The following is a 25,678-nucleotide window of genomic DNA, read 5'->3' on the forward strand; positions in this document are numbered from 1 at the left end:
TCAAACAGCAAGGTTGAACGTTCTCAAAGGACATTCACCAAACTCAACACAACCTATGCCGCAGCTCTTCAAATGCTTATGACTGAAGGGAAGCTACAACCAATCGGGCCCACTCCGGACCCGTCTGAATGCAAGAAATCCCGTTTTTGGGACGGCAATGCCTATTGCCAATATCATCGAGGAAATGGTCATGACACTGAGACATGCTTCAAACTGAAACACGTTCAATTGGACATGTAGGTTATATTCGTACTGGTTTCTCATGTGGAACCATAGAAGGAATTCCGAATTGAGCACATCGAAATAGCTTAATAGTAAGGTATCAAGAGGATGATGTTTTTCAAGATATGATCGACAACCATGAGCTGGTAGCTTCATCCCTATGCCAACCAAGTGATGAAGACAACCCTAATGAACATCTCTTTCTGCAAGGAGATAAAAGCCTCATCGACTATTGTCCTCATATCATCCCCAACAACGAGAGTGAAGTGCTCAAGTGGGTCAAGGCTCAAGATCAAACATTCAGGCCGCTGGATGCTGCGAAAGAGACCTTCGAGGAGGAACATGATGATTAGGAGTTCGTATCTACGATTAAGTCCGAGTCCGAGTCCGAGTCTTAGGCTTTATCATATCTATCCTAGTGTCTGTCCTTTTATTCCTAAGTGACAAACTGGGGGCTGTCCCCTTGAGTCACATGTATTCATCGAGTCTGTGCTAACCTCTTATTTATCTAAATAAAAGCACAATTTCCAGCTATCATATATTCTCCCCTTTACCATTTCCCGTTGACAACGAGAATTGATTTGAGAATTGATTTAAAACGAACAATATGTTCCAATTTAATGTGAGTACACTCGAGTGACGTTCTGTAGCGAGTAAGCAGAGGACTCGAAACTCCGTGTCCATTTTCTTTACCTATTCCATGTCTGGCAATAGAAATCATTCATTAGCACCCTATTTAGAACAAGCTTCTATCAACGGGATCCTATGACAAACCTAACAAACCAGAACATCTCCCTGTTCATGATCAATGACGGAAGGCAAGCCCATTCCCCACAAAAACATCCGATCACCAAATTTCAACCTCTCACCAACGGGTACATCCCCATCCGCATCTTTACCTGCCTCGAACGAAGGACGGCAAAGAACCAATGCATCCAAGCCAAAGCGAAAGGCCAAAATCAAAGGCCCAAGCCAATATCAATTCACCCAAAGCCAAAGCGAAAGGCCAAAATCAAAGGCCCAAGCCAATAGCCATTCACCCGAAGCCAAAGCAAAAGGCCAAAATCAAAGGCTCAAGCCAATAGACATTCACCCGAAGCCAAAGCGAAAGGCCAAAATCAAAGGCCCAAGCCAATGGCCATCCACCCAAAGTCAAAGCGAAAGGCCAAAATCAAAGGCCTAAGCCAATATCCATTCACCCAAAGCCAACGTTCAAGGCCAAAACAAGAACCAAAGCCGAAATCAATTCGCTCAAAGCAAAAAAACCAAAGCCAAAGGCTACTCACCAAACATCAAGGCTATGACTCAAGCCAAAATCAAAACAAAACAAGATTGAAACCCTTTTCCCAAAAAGGCCAAAATCTAAAGAAAGCATCCAACACACAAAATCCTGGACAAGTGAGTCCAAAATACCAAGTCCAGGACAAACAAGTCCAAAGCCCAGGACCCGCGAGTCCAAAACACCAAGTCCAGGACCAACAAGTCCAAAGCCCAGGACCCAAGAGTCCAAAACACCTAGTCCAGGACCAACAAGTCCAAAGCCCAGGACCCATGAGTCCAAAACACCCAGTCCAGGACAAACAAGTCCAAAGCCCAGGACCCGCGAGTCCAAAACACCAAGACCAGGACCAACAAGTCCAAAGCCTGGACCAACGAGTCCAACACATCAAATCCCGGACCCACAAGTCCAAAACACCAAACACTAAAACCTCAACCAAAACTCCTTCACCCCTAAGTCCTTCTACAGACTGTTACAGGGAAACCTATCTAGGATCCTGGGGACTCCCCTCAAGATCATAACCCAAACTGCTTCACCCCTAAGTCCTTCTAGAGACTGTTGCAGGAAGACCTATCTAGGCTTCTGAGGATTCCCCCTCAAGCTCGTAATATCACACCTTAACCTTTAAGGTCCAGACATGGAAATCTGATCCCATGTTATTTACCAACCATTTTGTGCTCAGGCCGCATCAAGCCGGAGACCCCATTCCGCACCACATTACAAGCCGTTACCCATCGGCCTAAACACCACAAAATTCTTGCTCCAGATTTTTATCTGTTAAGAAAACTCATTATTGCCAAGCTCCACATTCCCTAATGTTGAAGCCATTTTTCACCACAAACCCCACGGAGTCCTCAAATGCTTTGCTATCAAGAACGGGACATACCTAATCTACCCTTAGAGTCCACTTTTTAGTGTGCTCAAATGATAACGAACATTTTCACAAATTACACCTCTTCGATTCATGATCAAGAGGTATTTATATCCAATCAACCTTCGAGTCACCAAACGGAATTTTCCGTCGTGACGCTCAACTCCAAATTTTTATCTGTCAAACAAACCATTATTACCAAGCTCCACATTCCATAATGTGGAAGCCATTTTCACCCTGACCCAGATACGGAGTCCTCGAATGCTTTGCTACCGAGAACGGGACATACCCAATCTACCCTTAGGGTCCACTTTTTAGTGTGCTCACATGATAGGGAATATTTTCAAAAATTAGACCTCTTCGATTCATGATCGAGGGGAATTATTTCAAATCAATTTTTTGAGTCACCAAACGGCTTTTACCGTCGTGACCCTCACACTTCAATGTCCTAACATCTCGCTTAGGCACACACACAGCTCTGAACTACGATCTAGTTTGATTTCACATCACGTGAATACGTAGGCAGTCCTTCATGGGCGAAACCATACACCTCAAAATCACTTCAAGGTCCTAACAACTCGCTTAGGCACACACTCAGAACTACGATCTGGTTTGATTTCGCACACACGCGAATACGTAGGCAGCCCCCCCAACAAGGACACAACCGCACACCCATTTCAATCTCAACCATCACCATCAATCTTCAAAAGCCGCCCACCCAGCTGCAAATATTAATCTTATACCTCTTTACTGGGGGCTTCTTCCTTAAGACGTCACCCATTCCTTGTTCTCAAGTTCCCACCTTCTCACTCTGGGGGCTTCTCTTTCAAGACGCCACCCATCCTTTATCCTCAAACATCTTTTGAGTCTCAACTACAGTCCAAAATAAAACCGCCCATAGCCTAGGGCTCGGTTCGGACGATGACAAGGTCTTGGTTCCGCTCTCCGAATCATCATACCTCGAGAAGGGATCTCAAACAAGCAAACGAAGGCAAAGGTGTCTGGCGAAGATAATCAATTCTTATTCCCCAGCCGAGCGGATCTTCTACTCCGATGATCTGATACGCGTTGTCACCCCTTCTTGGCTAGGAATTGCACTTACATGTGCAAAGTCTGTCAGAGTCACCCCCGTGTTGTGTCAACACTGACTTTGTGTCACGTTCACGACTGCCCATTTGTCGATCCACAAGATGCGTCAGTGAGTCAGTGACCCAACGGTCACGTGTCTCCAATCTATCAAATCACAGATCTACGAGTAACAAGACTCGCCTCTTCACAACATTCAAAATTTCTATCTCCCCTCGCGTGAGATATTACGTGCTAGCTGTTTAGATGCTAACTGCTCACATGCTTATGTGCTTATGTGCTTATATGCTCACATGCTTATGTGCTTATATGCTTGCATTCAACGTGCTTGTCTATGCGACTGCGGATTTGTGTGGTCACTAACCATACAGATAATCTTGAGAAGACAAACTCACTCCAATTGAGTACTGGGTTCTTCCCAAAAAACGGCGACCCATCAAGTCCAAGGGCTTTAACCCCGTCGATTACATGGCATACGCTACCTCCCAGCGAGCAGCAACTCAAATCCTCGACGAGTCCTGAGATGTTTCTAACTCCCCAGCGAGTGCCGATTTTCAAATGGAAGTCACACATGCTATTTTCCACAGTCGATCATTCGACCATCCATGGCTGGCGAGCCTATACGCACCTTCCTTTGGCTGGCGAGCCTTACAACGCACCATGGCTGGCGAGCCTGACAACGCACCGCGGCGGGCGAGCCCCTTCACATCCGCATCAAGCTGGCGAGCCTTTGTCCGCAAACAAGATACAACTCAAGGACGTATCCCGAAGATGCCTCGGGTACGACTCCTTATCACAGCTGGCGAGCCTTTGTCCACAAACGCGCAAGGACATATCCCGAAGATGCCTAAGGTATGATTCCTTCTTATGGCTGGCGAGCCTTTATACGTAGTCTAATGGTCTTTAAACGACCCGAATCGAAAGTCGACAGACTCTAAAATGTTCCCGACGGCAGGTCCTTGACTCGAATCCCCGAGTCGCCTCGACGTCGCCTTTCCCGACGGCAGGTCCTTGGCTCAAATCCTTTTGAGTTGCCTCGAAGTCGCAATGGTCTTCAGGTTATAATCTTCGATTGACCTGGAGATCATACTTTGACTTTCGCCCTGTCCAAGCCTCAGTCAAAGTGGGGGCTCTGTAGATACCCAGTATCAGCACCTTCCAAAAACCACCCGATGATGATCGGACTATAACATGTTTTTGATATGCGTGCGTGGATTGGCTATAAATGAGACGGTTAAATGCACTACTCGAACATGAAAAATGATTTCAAAAGTTTTCTAACTTCATTTGCATTAAAATAACCCTATTGAGAGTTAAAACCGTCTTCGGACCCAAAACCGACTCAGAAACCCGCAACTCGAGTCAACCTGAGTCAACCCGAGTCAACCCAAATCTCGAATGTCAAAAATAATGCCATGAATGTCTTCATCATGTCATTTCCATTAAAATGACCCTATTTAGAGTCTAAACCGACACCGAGCCAAAAACCGCCTCGAAATTCAAATCCCGACTCACACGGGTCAAACCCGAGTCAAAGACACAAAATACCTACCCCAAATATCACCCAAGAGGAAGCTTACATGGCTAAGAAAACCTCAACGACCACAAATCACAACCAACAAAACATTGGTTAGAACAAATGTTAAATCCAAATTTGCGAAAGCGACAACACACCCCATTGAGTCACGGGTTGGCTCGCGCCTCTTTAGGCTGTCTGCTTAGCCTCTAAGCAAACACAACCGACCTACCATCCCACATTTCTCTATAAATACCCACCATCACACAACATAATCTTGAAGCGAGCGTCCGTCCCTTCACCTCTCCCTTAAACTTCTATACTCGACTTCCTAAGTCACAAAATCGACACGTGTTTACGACCTACCGATCGTAAACACAAGCCTTACACATATTGTTTGGTACCGTCGCTGTGCATTCGACCGACCCATTCGACCAACTCAACTAATCAATCAACATGTTTTAATTAACATATTTTTAACTCATTTTCAAAACAAAATCCTTTTTTAAGGCACTCTTTTAAACTTCTTTGATCGTGAGTAGTCGCAACGAGCAAACTGTCTCTAAAGTCGTCTACATCGCAAACATCAATACACGTAAGTTTGAGGGTGTAAATATCTCACTTTAATTCATGTCTTTACTGTTTTTATGAGTCTATAAGCATGAACAATGCATAACACGATTCAAATATAGGTTAGACGAGCCAAAACCGAGTTTTGGCCTGAGACAGAAGCTCCTTGCTATGCAAGGGAGCTCGCGCCTCTTATGGGTCTCGGGTCAGACTCATCCGTGTTTGAGTTCGTCTTTCCTTCAACACTTTCTTTTATTCTTACTTCTTTCCTTTTACGGTTTTTACCATTTCAAATGTTTTAATTCATTTTTATGATAAACATATTTTGGCCATTACAAAAATCATCCTTGGTTCTTTATACCATGACGGTTTATTCTGTGACCCGATGATATTGTTTGTTAATTACATTTTAATGGGTATTTTAACACCCCTTTTCTTTTATTTAGCATTTTTCTCATTTGTTTACATTTGTAAACATATTAGTCATAATTCATAATCATCCTTGGTTCTTTATACCATGTCGGTTTAATCCGAGTACGATGACAAACTTGACTAATTACAAAGAATTGAACTTAACATAATTAGTTCAAATCCAACATTTTTCTTTTACCATTTTATTATGCTTTTCAAAACATGCAAATCCGACAACGAATATTACTAACATAATATTAATTATTCCGAGTCATGCAAACAACATTTGCAAATCATTCATCACAAATACGGTTTTAAATAACCTTTTCAAAAACCAGGAGATGCCTCTTGGCTCGCGCCCCAAGCGGCCCTCTGTTTCCATCTTTCAAAACCTGGGCAGAGCCCCTTCTATCGCCAATAGGCTCGCGCCCCAATGGGGCTGCCTGGTGCTATTCTGCCCCGATTTTAGTACTTGTCTAGGACTATCCCGATTACGGTTAATCCGAATACATGACGGATCAGATTGACAAGCTTACCTTTTTACACTTTGTCATTTGACATCCTTTTTCAATAAATGGATCCTGTTAAGCATCGTAATCCTAACTTGGTAAATGGATGTTTAATTTCCGTTTTCACATGCATATCAATCTAAGTCCAACTTTGACATCTTATACTTGATATTTGGATTAACAAACCGACTTAGAAAGCTCACATGTTAGGTTAAACTCTTGGATGCGCATTCATGCATTTTAACCGTTCTATCAACTTTTGCACTTAAACAACCACGATCGATCAGTAGAGGCCGCTAACGCGGGCGGGATTGGGTGTCCGATTAAAGGGCTTCCCAATACGTACCCTGACCCCTTACTCAGAACCTTTGGATAATGGATGGCCTTATCCAGGGCGTACGGGAGTCATTTTAGGCATAGAATGCTAAAAGGGGGACGACTCCTTATCTTTAGTATCTATGTCAAACACCGCTTTCTGCCTTGATTTGACCTAGGTTTAAAGTGGATTCGAACGGGTTCCAGGCATCCCACAAATTCTTGTTGGCGACTCCGAACATCTCTACATCGTTTCGCGGCCCTTGCCGAGACGATACCGACCGATCTAAAGCGATCCGGTCGAAAGCATTTTACGCTGCCGAGCGTGGCTTTCAAAGAGACCTCTGCATGTCCATAGATTGGCCTGGCGTGCAGGTGGCCCGTGACCGCGGATCGGCTTGCGGCCCAAATCCGCAGAACGAGACGTGGCCCATGTCCACCGTAAGAGGTCTAGCATAGGACATTTTTTGTATCGAAATGGTGCTTGAGTAGCAATGATTTCAATAAGGACAAATGTACCTAAATTTGGTTTTAAAAGAATGTAATTATCTATGTTTATACATAGAAGGCATCACTCATGTGATTTAAAACAAAATGTTGTACCTACTCCTATGATAACTTGGTGGTTGGTTTAGACCACTTAAGTTAGAGGAATTTTACATTTTTCACGAAAACTAAATGTTATACTATCTTGTAGATTTTAAAGTCTCTAATCTGGTGAACCCAATTGATCAAACCTCAAGTAAATTCGTTTCAAAGGAGTAAACGAAAAGCACATTGAACAACCATTTGATTGTGAGTCTTATGGTATGTGTGCATGTATTATGTGTTTTCTTTTGCAGAAAAGAAACACAATAGTGAGGTGATTGACCATATACATACGGATGCTTAAGGCCGATAGTTGGTTATATATATATATATATATATACTTCGTTACTTTTATCGTAATGTTAAGTAGATATGAAAGCCTCATATCTATTTAATAAGACATAAAAGTGATTTTTGAAACGTGGAATATTTTCAAAATGAAGTAGTAAACCAAAAGCACGTCAAGATCAAGATGTTGATCGGAAGTTTCAAAGTAATGACTTTGAAGATCAAATGGGTAATATCAAGTAATGACCTTGATAATCACTAAGAAGATTGTGAACCAGTTCACATAATACCTTCTCCTTGGGACACCATAGAGTATGGTGTAGTCAAGTATATAAACCGAACTTTATGAGATATAGTTTGAGGTTTTTTCGCAATTTTTGTAAGCTATTTTCTCACTAAAAGTTTAAAACCCGACTATAATAGCCTAAATGACTCCATATGAGATATGGATATGGAGAGTCCCTAACTTGTCTTATTATACATTTGGTCAGAACCAATTTGTGTATTTGTGAGGGTTATCCAAAATTGAACCACTTGGTTTTTACTCCTCCAAAACGAGAACAAAGAGTTTGTGGCTCATAATACTGTCTTTCCAGAAAGATTTTCATTTTCTGGAAGACAGAGTGGGAGAAATTTTGAACTTACGGAAGTCCAAGACCCACAAACTGAGTATAATACAAGAAGACGTTCTTTATTGTGGCTTAGTGGTTATAAGGAGATAATTTTGCGATAATATTGCGTTACTTTTTAAAAGTGACGAATCTTAAACCCTCATCAAAGGCTTTTCTATAGTATGAACTCTATGTGATGGCGTCTCACCATGCAATTCGAATTGATCTCCTTGCACACGATGCGATAAGGAAGGAAACACGAGATGTTTTCGAGACTTGATTTAAGGTGAATACTTTGGTTGGTTACCTTGATCTTGTCGTAAAGGTTACATAAGATGTTTAAAATTTGGGCTTGTTATAGAGAGTTTGTGACAAACCAAATGCCTTTATCAATTTGTATGGTCTTAGCAATATAGCCTCTTATGAGGATGAGTTTAGGCAAAAGGATAACGAAACTTTCTACTTGAATGTATCTTATGAAGGGAGAAGTTTTGTTGATGTTGTCAATGCTAAGATGCCTAGCATGCTTGGAAGATCCCTTTTGTGATCTATATGCGTCAAAGAGTTCGAACTTTGGGTTCAATCATGTAGTCTATAAAAACGGTATTACTCGAGTGTCGAGATAACATGATGATACATGGAGTTTAGTGGGAGCTAAAGTGAGTTTCTTAGTCTAAAATATGTGCTTGACATATTATTGACTAGAAATGTAGCTAAGGTGATATTTCTTAGTCTAAAATATGTGTTTGACATATTAGTGACTAGAAATATTCTCGGGTAAATACTTGAGAGTATCATGGCACATCTTAAATATCCGGATCTAATGAGATTGATCTCTATGGATACTAGCATCTTAGTCAAGAGACTTATGTGATAAGATTCTTGACTCTTTCAAGTTGTTGAACAAATTAATATGATCTTTTTGCTTCCGCTGCAGGATCTATTAAATATGCTAAAAGCTGCTCTCGTCGGGACTTATCATATTGAAAATATGAGAAGTCATTACCAATCATTTCCTAGTGAGTGTCACTAGATAATTATCAAGAGCAACCTTGAGTACTTGAGAAGCACTGAGGATATACTCTTGTAGTTTGGAGGAATTTGTGAATTTTGTGTAAAAGGATTACGCGGAAACATTCCTATGCTTATAAGATGTTATAGGCCTCGTTAATGAATGGTTAGCATGTAAGAGTGCTATGTGCATAAAGAATAATATGTATAAGAAGTTATACATATGTGTATAAGAAGTTATAGATGTCATATGAAGGATGTGTATGTATACATGTTATACGTACAAATCATGAACGAAAGCTAAGTACATTACAACATCCGATGTTGTAAGAGAGATAGTTGATAACCAGAATTTGATGGGACTAGAGTAGTTCTGTTAGCCGAATATCGTATCCCAAGAGACTGTGAAAACAGTGGGAGTGTTTGACTGGCTTTAGAACCAGAGTCTAAAAACTTGTTTAGACGTGTACTTAGAAATGCTCTATGTGATGAAAAGATTGCATAGAACAAAGGAAAATAGCAATGGAAATTAGAGTGATGCAACTGATGCTTATCCTCTAACCAAAGCCGTAGACATGATGGTTATGTCATCTCAATGTGAATTGAGGAGTATACCTTAATTGCTAAAGATCGTTATGTAAATATTGGATAGATTATTGATATTTACATAAGTGATGATCACATTCATTGTTAGAGTTTCTTTAAGAACTAAATTATCCAGTTTGACTGAAAACATTGAATACCTTGTTTATCTGAATAAGTTGTGGAGACAATGTTGAACACTATTCAAGTGAACAAGATGAACATTGTATTTTGTCCCTAGTCACTTAATGAGGTGACGACTCGGAGTGACTAGATTATAAGTCGATTGATGGTCGTTCAACACCATAAGGTCATACGTGATGACTAGTCGATTACATAGGCAGAGTGTATGACACTTTGCCAGACAGTGACCATTTAGAGAGTCCCTAAGTTCTATTATAGACGCCTGGTCGTGGCGGGGATCTCTAAGATGTTCTAATGAGTCGATTGTTTTGACTGAAGACTATTATCTGAGCAAGTGCAGTTTTCGAGTGACTTTGGTTTTTGTCCTAGGTCGTGTCGTTAAAGAAGGCCAAAAGGGCATTTACTAGGTCATGGTGATCTGTATTGCGCAATAGGATAGATAGGGCATACAGGAATTCTCCACCCACGTTGGGTAAACTATATCTCAAGGCCACTCGAGGAGTTAATGACTACAAATGCGTGGCCACGCTCGGAAGTAATCTGTGAGAGATTTTTCCGGTCAGGTAGTCACACTCCCGATCGAGAAAACCACTCGCGATGTGTTCATGTGCAAGTGCGATCTGAAAGACACCTTGCATTGAGTGGGAGATTAAAAACGGACAAGAGAATTGGTAGCGCACACCTTGTGTCGGACAAGTGGGAGATTGTTGGAGTTAGTGTCCTCCACAATAGTGCGTTTACATAATAAATCACATTAAAGGAATGTCATCAGATATTTAATTATTTGATCCTCGTCAGTTGATTAACGTAAATCGATAACGGTTGGCTGACTAGAGTTTGACGTTATTGTCGTGAGACGGCGGTGATCAACTGACCCCTTTCGGTCACACCTAAAGGAATGAACCCCAATTGACAACTAATTAATTGTATGAGATACAATTTATTTAGTCCCTTGATTTATAGACTAAAAGGTTAGTCGATTATTTTTAGAGAGATTTTGAGTTGCGAACTCGAGGAGCGGCAATTATTATTTAATTACGCGATAATTAAATAATAAATTTTATGAGACGGGTTTTAGTTAATTAATTGTTAATTCACTAACATTGTACTGATTGATTAATGTGATTAATATTAGTACGTAAATAATATGTGTAGTGGTACACGTATATTTACGGAGTGATTTTGACGAATTAATTATGGAAGTATTTAAACATGAAACGATGTTTAAAATAAAATTACACGTATTTGTGCGACAAATATAAGAACCAACATGGACCCGTAAATTGGCAAGTGGACCCGTAAATGGGCAAGTGGACCGCCACTTTCCCCTCCTATATACTCCATCTTATGTTCATTTCTACACTACTTCACTTATGTGTTTTGCATGTGAACAAAATCTATCATATCTCTAAAATTATTATTCATCCTTTACTAAGTTGTTAGTAAACTAAAATAAATAATTACTAAGAGTGTTAGTATTATTTACATATTATCAAGGGAATAATTCTAATAAGTTACTAGTAAATACTTGTTAGAATAATTGGGTTGAATTCTTGGGTGCATATTGTTAGGAGATATTCTCTTTGAAGATTTGTTAGGAGGATTACCCTTTTATTATAAGCTCAAGAACAATCAAGGTAGGAGATCTTGATTGTGCCCATATTACCATAAAAATCTATGTAAGGAAATTGTTTTTCCTTTACTTTCATTTTTATGCTTTTATATTTGCATGCATGTTACATAGATCAATAAAATGATAAATTATGAGATAATTTAATTTATATTAGAGAGTCTAATGGATCTATGATCTTTCATTTCCATGTATAGATATCCGTGTTTTGTTTTACTGTTTACTCTTTACTTATTAATCGTACTAGTCAGGCATTGTTTATTGAGTTAGATCACCCTACAAAATATTGCCCTGGCAAGACAATACTTTCGTGTAAAATCTTGCTAAAACAATTAGTGCCTACCGTGGGGCATCTAGCAAAAAAATAACCAAAATCCAATCTCAAACAAAATAAATACCTGTTCAAAAATGACTGGAGACAGTGTAGAACAACAACTGGCTGCCGCCAAGTAACAACTACTGGAAATGGAACACCTGAAGCAAAAAATGGCTCAGGCTAAAGCTGAAGTCCAGAAGTTGAAGGAATCAGAATCCAACCTGAAACAAAAGCTGGAGGATAAAGCCTCAGGCTCAAAATTGAAGGTTCAGCCTGGAACACCATTTTCTTCGATCATCAGGAATATCGATTTCTCCAATTTTGGTACTCCAACCCTACCAAAAACCAAAGCAGGGGATCTTGATTCAGACTCAGAAGAAACCCCAAAGGAAGAAACCAGTCTAGATCAAACCAATGTAGCCATAATGATGGCAATGGTTTAGGAGATCCAGAAACTCCATGAGAAATTCGAGAAGATCCCTGGAATACCCACAAGCATTGGGGAAGCCAACCCTGAAAGCTATGCTGACTCTCCCTTCGTGGATGAGATAGCCAAGGTAGACATACCTAAAAAGTTTGTGGCACCATCAATGAGGACCTATGATGGAACTGCAGATCCTCAAAACCATGTAACCTACTACAAACAGAGGATGTTGGCAGCCTCTATACCCAGTGATCTACGACAAGTGTGTATGTGCAAAGGCTTTGGAACAAACCTGACCGGGCCTGCCCTACAATGGTACATAAACCTGCCAAATGGAAGAATCAAGTCCTTTGCAGACCTGGTGAATTCATTCAATCATCAGTTTGCCAACAACAGAGAGCTCGAGAATTGATCCAGTGACTTATATCGAATCAAGCAAAAGCCTGACGAGACAATCAGAGCATTCCTGACCTGATTCAATAAAGAGAAAGTTTCAATCCCTAGATATGATGTTGGAACATCTGTGGAAGCTTTCAGGCAAGGGTTACCATTGGACAGTGATTTCTATGATGAACTGACCATGAAGCCTTGCCAAACTTTTGAAGACGTACCTGCGAAGGCACTTGGCTACATCAGGCTAGAAGAAGATAAAAGCTTCAAAGCAGAAACCACAAACAGTGTTTCAGGATACGAAAGATCTAGCAGGAAAAGCTCTAACCATAGGGGAAGCAGCTCCAGGCCATCTTCCTATGCCAGACCTGACAGATTAGAAGTCAACTATGCTCATCAAGGTAACTCCTATACTTATCCACCTATTTAGAAATATAACTTCTCCATTGATACTGCAGGACTCATCAAAAGGCTTGACAATATGGGAGACCTTGTCAAGTGGCCCAAAAACACGGAGAACCCCAACTCCAAGAAAGATACAACAAGATGGTGTGAATTTCAAATAGACATAGGACACACCACAGAGGAATGCCTGGGTCTACGCAGACAAGTGGCTTATCTCCTAAAGAAAGGTTACCTGAAGGATCTAATGCCATCAAAGAACAGGGATGACAACAGATCAAGAAAGGATTAGGAAAGGCCAAAACATGATCTTCCTTCAGCACCACCAATCTATGAAGTCAAATTCATCAATGGAGGCTCTGATATTTGTGTCCTAACTAGTTCAGCTGCAAAGAAAATAGCCAGGGAGTCCAAAATGAAATCTCCTTTTAAACCTAAAAATTTACCTCAAATTACTTTTAACAACATTGATATGCAGAGAATCCCATACATCCATCATGATGGCCTGGTTATTACTATACAAATTGGTACTACTCGTGTCCTGAGGATCCTAGTAGATGGTGGCAGTTCAGTCAATCTGATCATGCTTGATGTCCTGAAAGCCATGAAGATTGACGAGGATCAGATCGTAAAGAAGTCAAATGTCCTGGTAGGATTCAGTGGTGAGACCAAGAACACTCTAGGGGAAATCTATCTGTCAACCTACGTTGAAGGAGTCTCATCAAATGAAAGATTTGGAGACCTAGATTGTCTCTCATCCTACAACGCCATCTTGGAAAGACCCTGGATCCATAATGTCAGCGTCATACCCTAAACCTACCACCAGTTTGTCAAAATAACAACAGAATGGGGAATAGCAACCATCAAAGGTGAACAGAAATCTGCCCAGGAGTATTACACAGAATCATTAAAACCTTCCAAGGCAGGTAAGTCACTTACCTAGCAAATACAGTACCCTGTCAGGAGCACTTATGTGGCATATACTCAAATGGAAATAGATCAAGTAATACTAGACCCTGAGTAACCTGACAAGTATGTACTGGTAGGATCTGATGTTCCTGATAACGTCAGACCGGAGCTAGTAAGCTTTCTCAAAAATAAGTCCACATGTTTTGCCTGGTCATATTTTGATATGACTGATATAGATACTAATGTGATTACCCATAAACTCAATATTGACACTTCTTTCAAGCCTGTACAGGAGAAAAGAAGGATGTTTGCCCCTGAACGCAATACTATCATTAATGAAGAGGTGGACAAAATCCTAGACATGGGAATGATCAGGGAAGTAATATACCCCGAATGGCTTGCCAATGTGGTCGTGGTACAAAAGAAAAATGGCAAATGGAGAGTCTGTGTAGACTACACAGATCTCAACAAAGCCTGTCCAAAAGATCCATTACCACTCCCTCACATTGATGCAATGGTGGATGCTACAGCTGGACATGAGTTACTGACATTCATGGATGCCTCAAGTGGATTCAACCAAATCAAAATGCACCCAGCTGATCAAGAAAACACTACATTCATCACGGAAAGAGGCATATATTGCTACAAAGCAATGCCCTTTGGCCTGAAGAATGCAGGGGTAACCTACCAATGCCTGGTGAATATTATGTTCAAAGACCAAATTGGCGACATAATGGAAGTCTACATAGACGACATGATGGTCAAATAAAAAAAGGCTGAAGATCATGTGAAAGACCTGGAAGTAGCCTTCAAAATCCTGGAAGAATTCAATTTGAAACTCAATCCCTCCAAATGCCACTTTGGAGTATGTATGGGTAAAAATACCCTCTCATTTTCATCATGACGTGGCAACTCGCTATTGGGTAAGATAGAGGCACACAGATCAATGACAAGGCAGCAGGCTGCTAGACACAAGGAAGAACAAGGGGGGATCAACCTAGACATTCAAGTAATACAAAGGCCACGATTGAACTAAATAACAAACAGCCAGCAGGAACGTTAAAATTGTCAGCAGGAACATTGCGGTTATCAGTAGGAGCGTTGACAAAGTCAACAACCACTTCCTATTTCATAGGAAGTCGAGCATATGGTTGAGCGAATATAGAGACATGTGCGACAAATTCAAGGAAGGCTATAAAAGAGCAATAAACATGAGATTCCAGGCATTCCTCATTCCATTTTTCACTCCATTCGAAGAAACATCATTCACCACCTGCAACAATTAATAATCAACGCACTTAGAAACATATACACCATTCGTGTCATTTGTACTTAGTCATTTGGAGGTTTCTGTTGTTCCTCCTGATTGTTCCAGCTAGGTTTATCCTCGAATACTATTATTACTAGTGGATCATTGGCGGGATACCATTCCCCCCGCGGTTTTTCCCACATTTTGGGTTTCCCGTGTCACTATTTTGCTTGTGTCATTTGTCTCTCTTTCTTTTTCGTTTGCTTTTCTTTCGTACTAGTTGTTTACTTTCGTTCTTGTTATGTTCTTACTACTGATCTACTTAAGTCTTTAAATACCGTATTTTAATTGAAATAGCCGCATTGACTCACAAATATTTAGTCGGTAAAATCTTACCAAAACAATTTGGCGCCCACCGTGGGGCATTGTGGTTAAATCTTGGTTAAAATACCTCTTTTCGAAATATCCTAACATCTCTATAGTTGGTCATGTCAGGATCCAATCAGAACGTATCTGATCCAATGAGTACATTAGTGCAAACTCGAGTAGTAGGGGCGACGCCAGCAACCTCCGGTGTTCCAACAACGGCAATCCCTACCACCAGAGTGACTGCAGGCCAGGCTCAACCCCAAGCATCAGCAAAGCCTCCTTACTCCCCCAAAATCACAGATCTAGGAGCAGGGAAGGCTGGTAAATCACCAGTTATTAATCATGTACCCAAGCCTAATAGGGATGGGAGTCCGCAACGCCCAGGATCACCAGGACGCCTGACAGGAGCCCGTCTCCCAGGAGCGTCACAAGGGATGACATCCTTGCAGCAGGCGGTGATAGGGCTACAAAGGGACAACCAGTCCTTGCAGGAAAAGATAGATGTAGTGTCACCCATGGGAACGACCCAACAGATGGCAAGGTCGAGACTCGGCCAGGGGAATGCCAGGGAGTACTCAGGGAGGCTACTACCGCAAAATCTAGTAACCAGGCTCGATATCGATATGTTGCCACCAGGGGTAACCACACCACCCGAGGAAGTATATCCAGCAGGAACGATGGCCACCTAGGGTACAATCCAACCACCAGGGGTTCCACCACCACCACCAAGGATGCCGCAAACGTACCCTATGGTACTCAATCCTGTGGGATTAGGAGCACTAACTCCAGATCCCATACCAACAACCAGCAGTACGCCAGTGGTACCAGGAAGCAATGCAGGGGAACAGTCAGCAAGAAACGCATATCCCGGGATGTGTTCCTATATGCCATATACTCCGGACAGCCAGTTCAGGCCTATTGTGAACTCAAAACCATTACCTGGAAGCTACATGGTCCCTCCTTACATGTCAGGAGAAACACCAAATCCATATGGGGTCTACTCAGTACCCCCACAACCAGGGTATGGGGGTAGGAAGCAATATAGAACAATAGTTACAGGATATCAGGTCCCTACTCAGCAAGGTTCCAGGGTTACCACGTCCCATGGAGGTGGCAACCATAGAATGCTATGCGGATTCCCCCTTTGTGGACAGCATTGCCCTTGTCAGCATGCCAAAAGGGTTCACCACACCAACAATGACATTGTATGATGGAACAGAGGATCCGCTGGAGCACATCAACCAGTACAAATAGAAAATGATGGTGGTTGCAACAACAGGGCCTGAAAAGGAGGCAAGTATGTGCAAAGGATTCGGTTCCACCTTGTCAGGATCTGCACTCCAGTGGTTCATTAACCTTCCCAACAAGTCTATTTCCAACTTCGCAGAGTTAGTGAACGTCTTTAATCAACAGTTCGCAAGCAGTCGAAAGCCAGAAAAATTATCCAGTGATCTATACCGAATCGCCCAGAGGTTCGAGGAGTCCACCAGGGATTATCTCGCCAGATTAAATGTGGAAAAAATATCTATCCCTAGGTGCAATCCTACAATAGCAGTCAATGCCTTCAGAAGGGGACTGCATCGCAACTCTGATTTGTACAAGGATCTCACCAAGCACCCATGTGCCACCTTCGAGGAAGTCAAACAAATGGCAGAGGCTACTTATCGCCTAGAGGAGGATGAGGATAGAAGGGACCTGTACGGAACAGAGTCGTCCAACAGAAAAATCACAACAGAGAAGAAGAACGAAAGAGCTAAACCCTACAGCAAGAACACAGTGAACAAAGTCTCAGGAGAAACAGAGAGCACTGAGGCTCCACCTAAGCTCAGTGAGTATGGGTTCACCGCTGGACTTGCTGGGGTATTGAAGGCAATCAGGGAACTAGGGCAGAGGGCCAGGTGGCCCAAGAAGCCTACCCCCAGGGAGAACGATAGAAGAGATACCAGCAAAAGGTGTGAATACCACAACGATATTGGCCACAATACAGAATATTGTGTAGTACTACGAAAGGAAGTGAAGCACATCTACAGTGCTGGATGCTTGGATCACCTGCTCCCTAAGGGAGCGAAATCTGAAAGGTCAATACTGCTGACCAGGCCCAACCATCCCCACCTCCACCTTACTCAAAGTTCGTGAGCATCATCACAGGAGGGTCGGAGATATGTGGTCTCACTTATTCAGCAGCAAAGCAACATGAAACCGAGACTAAAGGAGATAAACTAGAGTTCTCCCTCAGGGTCAGCAGACAGGATCTAACAGTAATCTCATTCGACGAGGCAGACATACCCGATGAGGCAGAACACCACCATGACGTCTTGATCATTACCCTTTCTATAGGGAATTGCCTTATTAAAAAGATATTGGTAGAAACAGGAAGCTCTGTAAATCTAATAATGTTGGAAACCTTGAAGAACATGGGGTTTAGCGAGAAAGACCTGGTGCAGAAGGCAGTACCCTTGGTAGGCTTCAGCGGAGAAACTAAACAATCCCTTGGAGAAATAGTGATACCTACCTTTGCAGGGGGTATGAACAAACAGGTACGGTACTTGGTCATTGATGGTCCGTCAACTTATAACGTGATACTTGGCAGGCCTTGGATCCATGAAATGAAAACGGTACCATCAATGTACCATAAGAGCCTGAAGTTCCCTACACTCTGGGGGGTACAGGAGATACGGGGAGATCAAAATGTCGCTCGGGATTGCTACAAGAATGCTCTGAAACCCACTGCAGCTGGTCCAGCATAGCAATTACAGAAACTGTGCGTCCAGAGGGAGTATATCGCACCTCCCTAGGAGGAACTCAACGAAGTAGTCCTGGACCCACAGTTTCCAGCAAGAACAGTGCTGGTGGGAGCTGATTATGCAGGTAACATCCGTGAGCAGATAATTGAATTTCTACATACTAACATGGATTGTTTCGCATGGTCCCATAGCGACATGATTGGCATAGGTCCGAGTGTAATTACACACCAGTTAAATGTAGACCCCAACTTTCCTCCAGTCCATCAGAAAAGGCGGAAATTTGCTCCTGAAAGGAACGAGGTGATAACCCAGGAGGTAGACAACCTCTTGGCAGCAGGCAAGATCAGGGAAGTTAACTACCCAGAATGGCTCTCGAATGTTGTGGTTGTACCCAAGAATAACAACAAGTGGAGAGTATGCGTTGATTTCACAGATCTTAACAAAGCTTGCCCAAAACACCCGTTACCTCTGCCGCACATTGATTCCATGGTAGACGCTACAGCAGGGCATGAGCTACTTACTTTCCTTGACGCCTGGAGTGGGTACAACCAGATAAAAATGGACCCTAAGGATCAGGAGAAAACAGCCTTCAAATCTGACAGAGGCTTGTACTGCTACAATGTGATGCCCTTTGGCCTCAAAAATGCTTGTTCCACCTATCTGCGCTTGGTGAACAGAATGTTCAAGGAGGAGATAGAGAGAACAATGGAAGTCTATATTGATGATATGGTAGTCAAATACAAGAAGGCAGAACAACACATGTCCCACCTGGAAAATACCTTCTTAATCCTCAGAAAATACCATATGAAGCTGAACCCCCTAAAATGCACTTTTGGAGTCTCCTCGGGGAATTGGTGACGCAAAGAGGGATAGAGGCCAGCACGGAGCAAATCAAAGCAGTCCTAAATCGGTTCATATCAAGGTCCTCAAACAGGTGCCGATTGTTCTATGACATCCTGAGGAAGTGCCAGAAGTTTGAATGGACGCAGGAGCATGAAAAGGCGTTTGGGGACTCAAGCAGTACCTAAGCACCCCTCATCTTCTCTCCAAGCCAGAACAGGGAGAACCACTGTACTTGTATCTGTCAGTAACAGAGGTGGCTGTAAGCACTGTACTGGTACGAGAGCATGAAGGTATGCAGAAACCAGTATACTATAAGCAAGTCTCTGTTACCTGCAGAGACTAGGTACACATCTCTAGAAAAACTCGTTTTAGCACTTGTAACTACTTCTTACAAATTGCATCCCTATTTTGAGTCACATACAATTTCAGTCGTGACCAACTACCCCCTGAGAACTATAATGAGGAAATCCGAACTGTCAGGGAGAATGGTTAAGTGGTCTATCCACCTAAGTGGGTACGACCTAAAATTTGAACCCCGAACAGCCATAAAGTCCCAAGCCCTAGCTGACTTTGTGTCAGACTTTAGTCCCACCCTTCAAGAACAAGCCGACAGTGAAATCTTGACAGTAAGTGAGGCTAAAGGGGAGCAGGTATGGGAATTACATGTTGATGGGGCATCCAACACGAAGGGAGCAGGGGTAGGGCTGGTTCTGAAATCACCTAAGGGGGAACAGATAATACAGGCAGTACGGTGCGAGTTCAAAGCAACAAATAACGAGGCTGAATACGAGGCCCTAATATTAGGACTCCAATTAGCCTTGGAAATGCAAATCAACCACATCACAGTGTATAGTGACTCCCAACTGATTGTCAACCACGTGAATAATGTGTATACGGCCAGGGATCCTAAAATGGTAGCCTACCTGGAAGTGGCAAAGGAGCTCAAACTCCGCTTTGCCTCGTTCCACATCCAGCAGATACCAATGGACCAGAATGTTAAAGCAGATGCTCTCGCCACCCTGGGAGCATCCTTCACTCCAGGAGTAGTGGGTTCTATACCATTTATCTATGTCATGAAACATGCCATACGCCAGAATGAACAGCAGAACGCCAGTAAGGCTGCAACTACCCAGTGGACATATGAAGCGGGGATACTGTGTACTACCACACCCCAGGAAGAAACTGATGATTGGCGCAAGCCTTACATTAGTTGGCTACGCGATGAGGTATTACCACCTGACCAGAAAGAAGCTAGGAGCTTCAAAATGAAATCCTCCCGATTCGTACTCATTGATGGTATCCTATTTAGGAAGTCCTTGGCAGGACCCTATCTGAGGTGCTTGAGCATACAGGAGGCACAGGCAGTAATGTTTGATATCCACAGTGGTGATTGTGGAAATCACATAGGGGGTAGGAGCCTGTCCAACAAGACACTGAGGCAGGGTTACTTCTGGCCTACCATGAGGAAGGACGCCATAGACTACGTCAAGAAATGCGAAGAATGCCAAAGGCACGCTCCTGTTAGCCACCAGCCAGCAGAACATAGGCATCCGATCATCGCGCCTTGGGCTTTTATGAAATGGGGAATGGATATTGTGGGACCATTAACCTGTGCTTCTGGAAACAGAACGTACATGCTGGCAATGACAGACTACTTCTCTAAATGGATAGAAGCAAAAGCTTTCCCTCAGATCCTGGAGAAGCATGTGATATCTTTCATCAAGAGAAATATAGTCAGCAGATACGGCATCCCTTTAGAAATCATATGTGACAACGGGTCATAATTCATATCCAACAGAACGGAAGACTACTGCGCAAGGTGGAACATCAAACTATTTAAGTCAACTCCTAGGAATCCACAGTCCAACGGTCAGGCAGAATCCAGCAACAAGATAGTCATGAACAACCTCAAAAGAAGGCTGAAGGAGATATGAGCCAACTAGGCAGATGAGCTCCCCTTCGTACTGTGGTCTGATAGAACCACCCCCAAAGTGGCAACAGGTCAAACACCATTCAGTCTGGTATATGGGGCCGATGCAGTTATTCCCTCTGAGGTGTAAATACCGACGCATCGATATGACATTGCCACCGAAGAGAGGAACCAGGTAGAAATGGCCAGCAGCCTGAATACCATTGATGAGCTAAGAACCAGCGCCCAAATTAGGATGACAGCCTACAAACAGACAGCAGCCAGGAGTTACAACAAAAACGTAAGACTGAGAACACTGTAGGTAGGATACCTGGTACTCAGGAAGGTATTCCCAAACACCAAGAATCAGAGTGTAGGTAAAATCGCCTATAACTGGGAAGGTCCCTACCCCATAGAAGGCAACGTGGGTAATAGGGCATACAAGTTGGAGACTATGGATGGGGAAGCTGTCCCTAGGTCCTGGAACATCATTCACCTTAAAAAGTATTATGTCTGAGGTTCCAGGTGCAGGAACCAGAGGTTCCACCTCCAGCAGGTACACCCCAGGACCCTTGAATCCCAGCCTTCAGTACTCCAGAAACCTTATAACATGAACTAACTTGCTAAAAGTGTCTGATTAAGCAGTTATCCCTTGAAGGGGAACAACCCCAGAACCCACTTGCTGGAGCCACATCTCACTCTCTCATGAGGTACGTATGATAACCATTTTATCCCATACCACCTGACTATACTACCTGCGTTGGTCTAACAATAACATCTCTTTTGACAGCAGGAACAACTAAGTCACCAGGCAAGGTCTTTCATTCAGTACGCACGTGCTAAGTCTCCTAAATTCAGCAGGTACTACTAAGGAAATGATAACTTACAACGTATCTTTCAAATCCTTTGAGTCAAAACCCTTTTTTCTTATTTTCCCTTAGTGTCAACTTCACAGGTGTCACACGGAGCAAAATGTGGAAGCAGCGTACTTAGTATTTCAAAAGGCCAAAATAAAACTCTATTCTTTTAAGTTATTGTAAAAATTCTGGGGGAACACACTTTGTGCTCCCTAAACTATTTTGGATTTATGAAATTGCTTCCATTTTTAAGTTTATCGTTGTTTTTGGATTGAATGTGGATATGGTAAGTTGAATATTAAGGAAATGTCCTAGTAGGCTAACTGATGAATAAGAACTAGCAGAATGTTCCTCCTGCATGAAGTACCTAATGTGCGCGTGGTCGAAACAGAGGGATTCGAGCATCCTGATGGACATAAAGCTCCCTGAACCACCATAGACATCTCAACAAGTACGAAGCCGGCACACAAACAGAAAGAACAAAAGAATTGCTACCAAAACAACAGAAGGAACAAAACGAAAATTTATAAACACCCCTCAGCAGGGGGAACTTGAAAAGCAAAGTATTTTTGCCCCTCTTACGAGGCAAAAAAAAAGTACTAAGAGGTGCCAAAAACTACCAGGTACCAAAGAGTTGGATTACAATGGGCCACCACACAGGGTGCCCAACAAAACATCAAGATAAAAAAATTAAAATTTAAATGCCTAAACTAGGCAGCAGCAGCAGAATCTGGGGCGCCATCAGCAGGAACATCCACAAGGATGTTAGGCTCCACAATAGCCTCTCCTCAAGATGGACCTTCCCCTCCCTGGGCGACGAGGGCTTCCTCCCTGACCTCCTCAACTGACGCGACAGCTAGTTGTTCAGTCCTAGCATTGGTCTCTCCATCATCACCACCCAGCAAGTCGTTGATGAGGCTGAAGTCCGGCTTGACTGGATACGCAGCATTGAACAACCGTTCCTCCTCAGCAAGGTCCCAGTTGGAGTGCTCACCCGCCTCAAACTCCTTGAGGCACTTGATCTTTGTTTCCTAGGCGGAAACCAATAAAGAGTCCAAGAGTAGGTGCTTCAACAGCTCCACCTCCTTGTGAGCCTCTTCCATACGCCCTTCTGCCACCCTCCTCTCAGCATCCAGCTGTTTCTGGGCAGCTGCCTTCTCCTTAGCCAGCTTCTTCTGGGCAGCCACCTTCTCCCTCCTAACCAGCGCCAGATCTGCCTCTACCTTTCCCAGGTTGACATTGAGGTTGTTCGCCTCCCCCATCAATTTGGCAACCTCCCTGCGCAGGAACAAGCCGTCCTGCAAAACCTGCTAGAGGAACAGTCAGCAGCATGAACAAAATAAACCAGTAAAACGTAAAGGAAATTTAAAAGGGACCTGCAGGGCGAGCCCATGAGCTTCATCTAGCACAGCAGGGAGGGGAGTATTTCCCAGAGAATGGACAGCAGCTGGGAGCAGGAGTTGTTACATATGAGGCCAGAGAGGCACCCCAATGGAACCATACCCCTTAGGAAGGCAGATTACAGTGGAAGTATTGGGCAGGGGTGGCCTAGGAGCCACCGCAACCAGAGGATCAATCTCAACAGGGACAAGCGTGCTAACCGGCTCCTTTTCAGCAGGGAGCGACAGCCTCTTCCTGGGAGAAGGACCGGAGGAGGCAGAAGCAACTTGCTTCCTCTTTCTATCCAGTAGGGAAAGAGAGGAAATAGGAGTATTCCCTAGTACATGAACACAGTTAGAACATAAACACAAAATGACCATATAGCAAGAATAAAAACCCATGAAAAACAAAGCCTTACCAGACGACATCTGGAATTCGGCAGCTGGGGGTTCTTGCTGACAGGTGGAGGTACCAACTTCCTCTTCCTCTTCTTCCTCTACCTCTTCTTCCTTCTCTTCTTCCTTCTCTTGCTCTACTTCATTAATGTCAAGAGGCACGGAGGCAGATGCACCAACAAGGGAAGAAAGTACACCAGAGTAAGAACGAGTTGCAACAGGGAGAGTAAATAAATGGCTAACCACGCTATGATCTCTTGAGGGAACTGGCTACTTCAAACCTGCAGCAGTACACCAGTAAGAAAATTAAGGTAAAAGAAAAACAACAGACACCCAGAAACTAAAATTGCCTTTAGAGGCCCCCCACTTATCAAATAAGTACTCGGGGGTGGGGGTAAGAGAGTCGATCTTAACAAAGATGAATTTCGTATTCCAGCCTTCATTCCTCACTTTGGGAGGAAGGATCACGCTAGGGTTGCTGCGGTCACAGGACCTCAAGGTGATAAGCCCGACAACAAAGGGTCTGAAAGTATAGAGCAGGGCGAGGTCACCCAAACCAATCCCCAGAGCGTGATCCTCAGCAAGAATGCAGAGCGAAACCAGAACACGCCATGTATGAGGCGCAAGCTGGCAGATCGCCAACTTATAGTGGTGCAAGATCCTTTGTACCAAAGGAGGGAAGGGAGTGTGTGGTGTGTGACTGATTGTGGATTCATTGATATAGCTGCTACAGGATCTCTATTTACTTGGAACAATAAACAAAAACCTGAGGAGAGAATTTATAGCAGGATTGATAGGCTCCTGATCAATAAGGACTGGTGTTATCATATGCCTGATCTGTATGCTCACTTCTTGCCTGAGGGTTTGATGGACCACACTCCTTGCATTGTAAGTAGCTCTAAGAATTCCCAGAGGAGGTGCAAATACTTCAACATGTGGGGAGGTGCAAAGGAGTTTTTGCCTACTGTTAGAAGTAATTGGGACAAGGATCTTGTAGGCACAAGCATGTTCAGGCTGGCTAAGAACTTAAAGAACCTGAAACCTGCATTGAAAAGACTGAATAGAGAGGGGTATAATGATATTGAACTTTCAACTAGCAGACTCCAGAAACAGGTCCAAGACCTGCAGGAACAGCTTGGAAGGAATCCTATTGATCTTCAATTGCTTAATGCAGAATATGAGGCCGCTCAAGAATTAAAAAAGCTAAGCATAGCTAGGGATAGCTACTTGGCACAAAAGGCAAAGCAGTTTTGGATGAAAGAGGGGGATACAAATAGTGCTTATTTTCATGGCATTCTCAAAAATAGAAGGAATGGGAATAGGGTGATCATGATAGAGGACATGAATGGCAAGATGTGTGACAGTCCAGAGCTTGTTCAGACAGCTTTCCTGGAGTACTATATGCAGCTACTTGGGACTAAACAAGCCACTACTAGGATACACAGGAAAATTATTGATCAAGGACAAAGATGCATGGGGGAGCATAGTGCTATCTTACTGAGACCTGTCACTGGGGAGGAAATTAGAGCAACTGTTTTTAGTATCCCTGATAATAAATCACCGGGTCCTGATGGATACACAAGCAAGTTCTTTAAGGATGCTTGGAATGAGTTAGGAGGAGAGGTAATTAATGTTATCCAAGATTTTTTCCAAAATAGGTAGTTGCTGAAACAAATGAATGCAACAAATGTGACATTGATCCCTAAGTGTGATAGGCCTCAAACTGTGCTACAATTTCGGCCTATAGCCTGTTGCAATGTAGTCTACAAGGTAATATCTAAGCTGATATGTGCCAGACTAGCTGAAGTGTTACCTCTTATAATTGATCATAACCAGGGGGCTTTTATACAAAATAGGA

General features: G+C 43.0%; 3 protein-coding genes across 3 annotated transcripts; all 3 read left to right on the plus strand.

Annotated features, from left to right (window-relative positions):
• Positions 1-12,119: 12,119 nt before the first annotated feature.
• On the plus strand, positions 12,120-13,457 carry LOC141629492 (uncharacterized). The gene is made up of 4 exons (XM_074442481.1): positions 12,120-12,215; positions 12,393-12,754; positions 12,878-13,164; positions 13,222-13,457. Exons 1-4 carry the CDS (start codon positions 12,120-12,122, stop codon positions 13,455-13,457), a joined length of 981 nt encoding a protein of 326 aa, XP_074298582.1.
• Positions 13,458-16,949: 3,492 nt separating this feature from the next.
• Positions 16,950-18,439, plus strand: LOC141629494 (uncharacterized). The gene is made up of 2 exons (XM_074442482.1): positions 16,950-17,690; positions 17,789-18,439. Exons 1-2 carry the CDS (start codon positions 16,950-16,952, stop codon positions 18,437-18,439), a joined length of 1,392 nt encoding a protein of 463 aa, XP_074298583.1.
• Positions 18,440-19,737: 1,298 nt separating this feature from the next.
• LOC141629495 (uncharacterized) lies at positions 19,738-21,063 on the plus strand. The gene has a single exon (XM_074442483.1). It carries the CDS (start codon positions 19,738-19,740, stop codon positions 21,061-21,063), a length of 1,326 nt encoding a protein of 441 aa, XP_074298584.1.
• Positions 21,064-25,678: the final 4,615 nt, after the last annotated feature.

This window comes from Silene latifolia, chromosome Y (assembly GCF_048544455.1).
Source record: "Silene latifolia isolate original U9 population chromosome Y, ASM4854445v1, whole genome shotgun sequence".
Lineage (NCBI taxonomy): Eukaryota > Viridiplantae > Streptophyta > Magnoliopsida > Caryophyllales > Caryophyllaceae > Silene > Silene latifolia.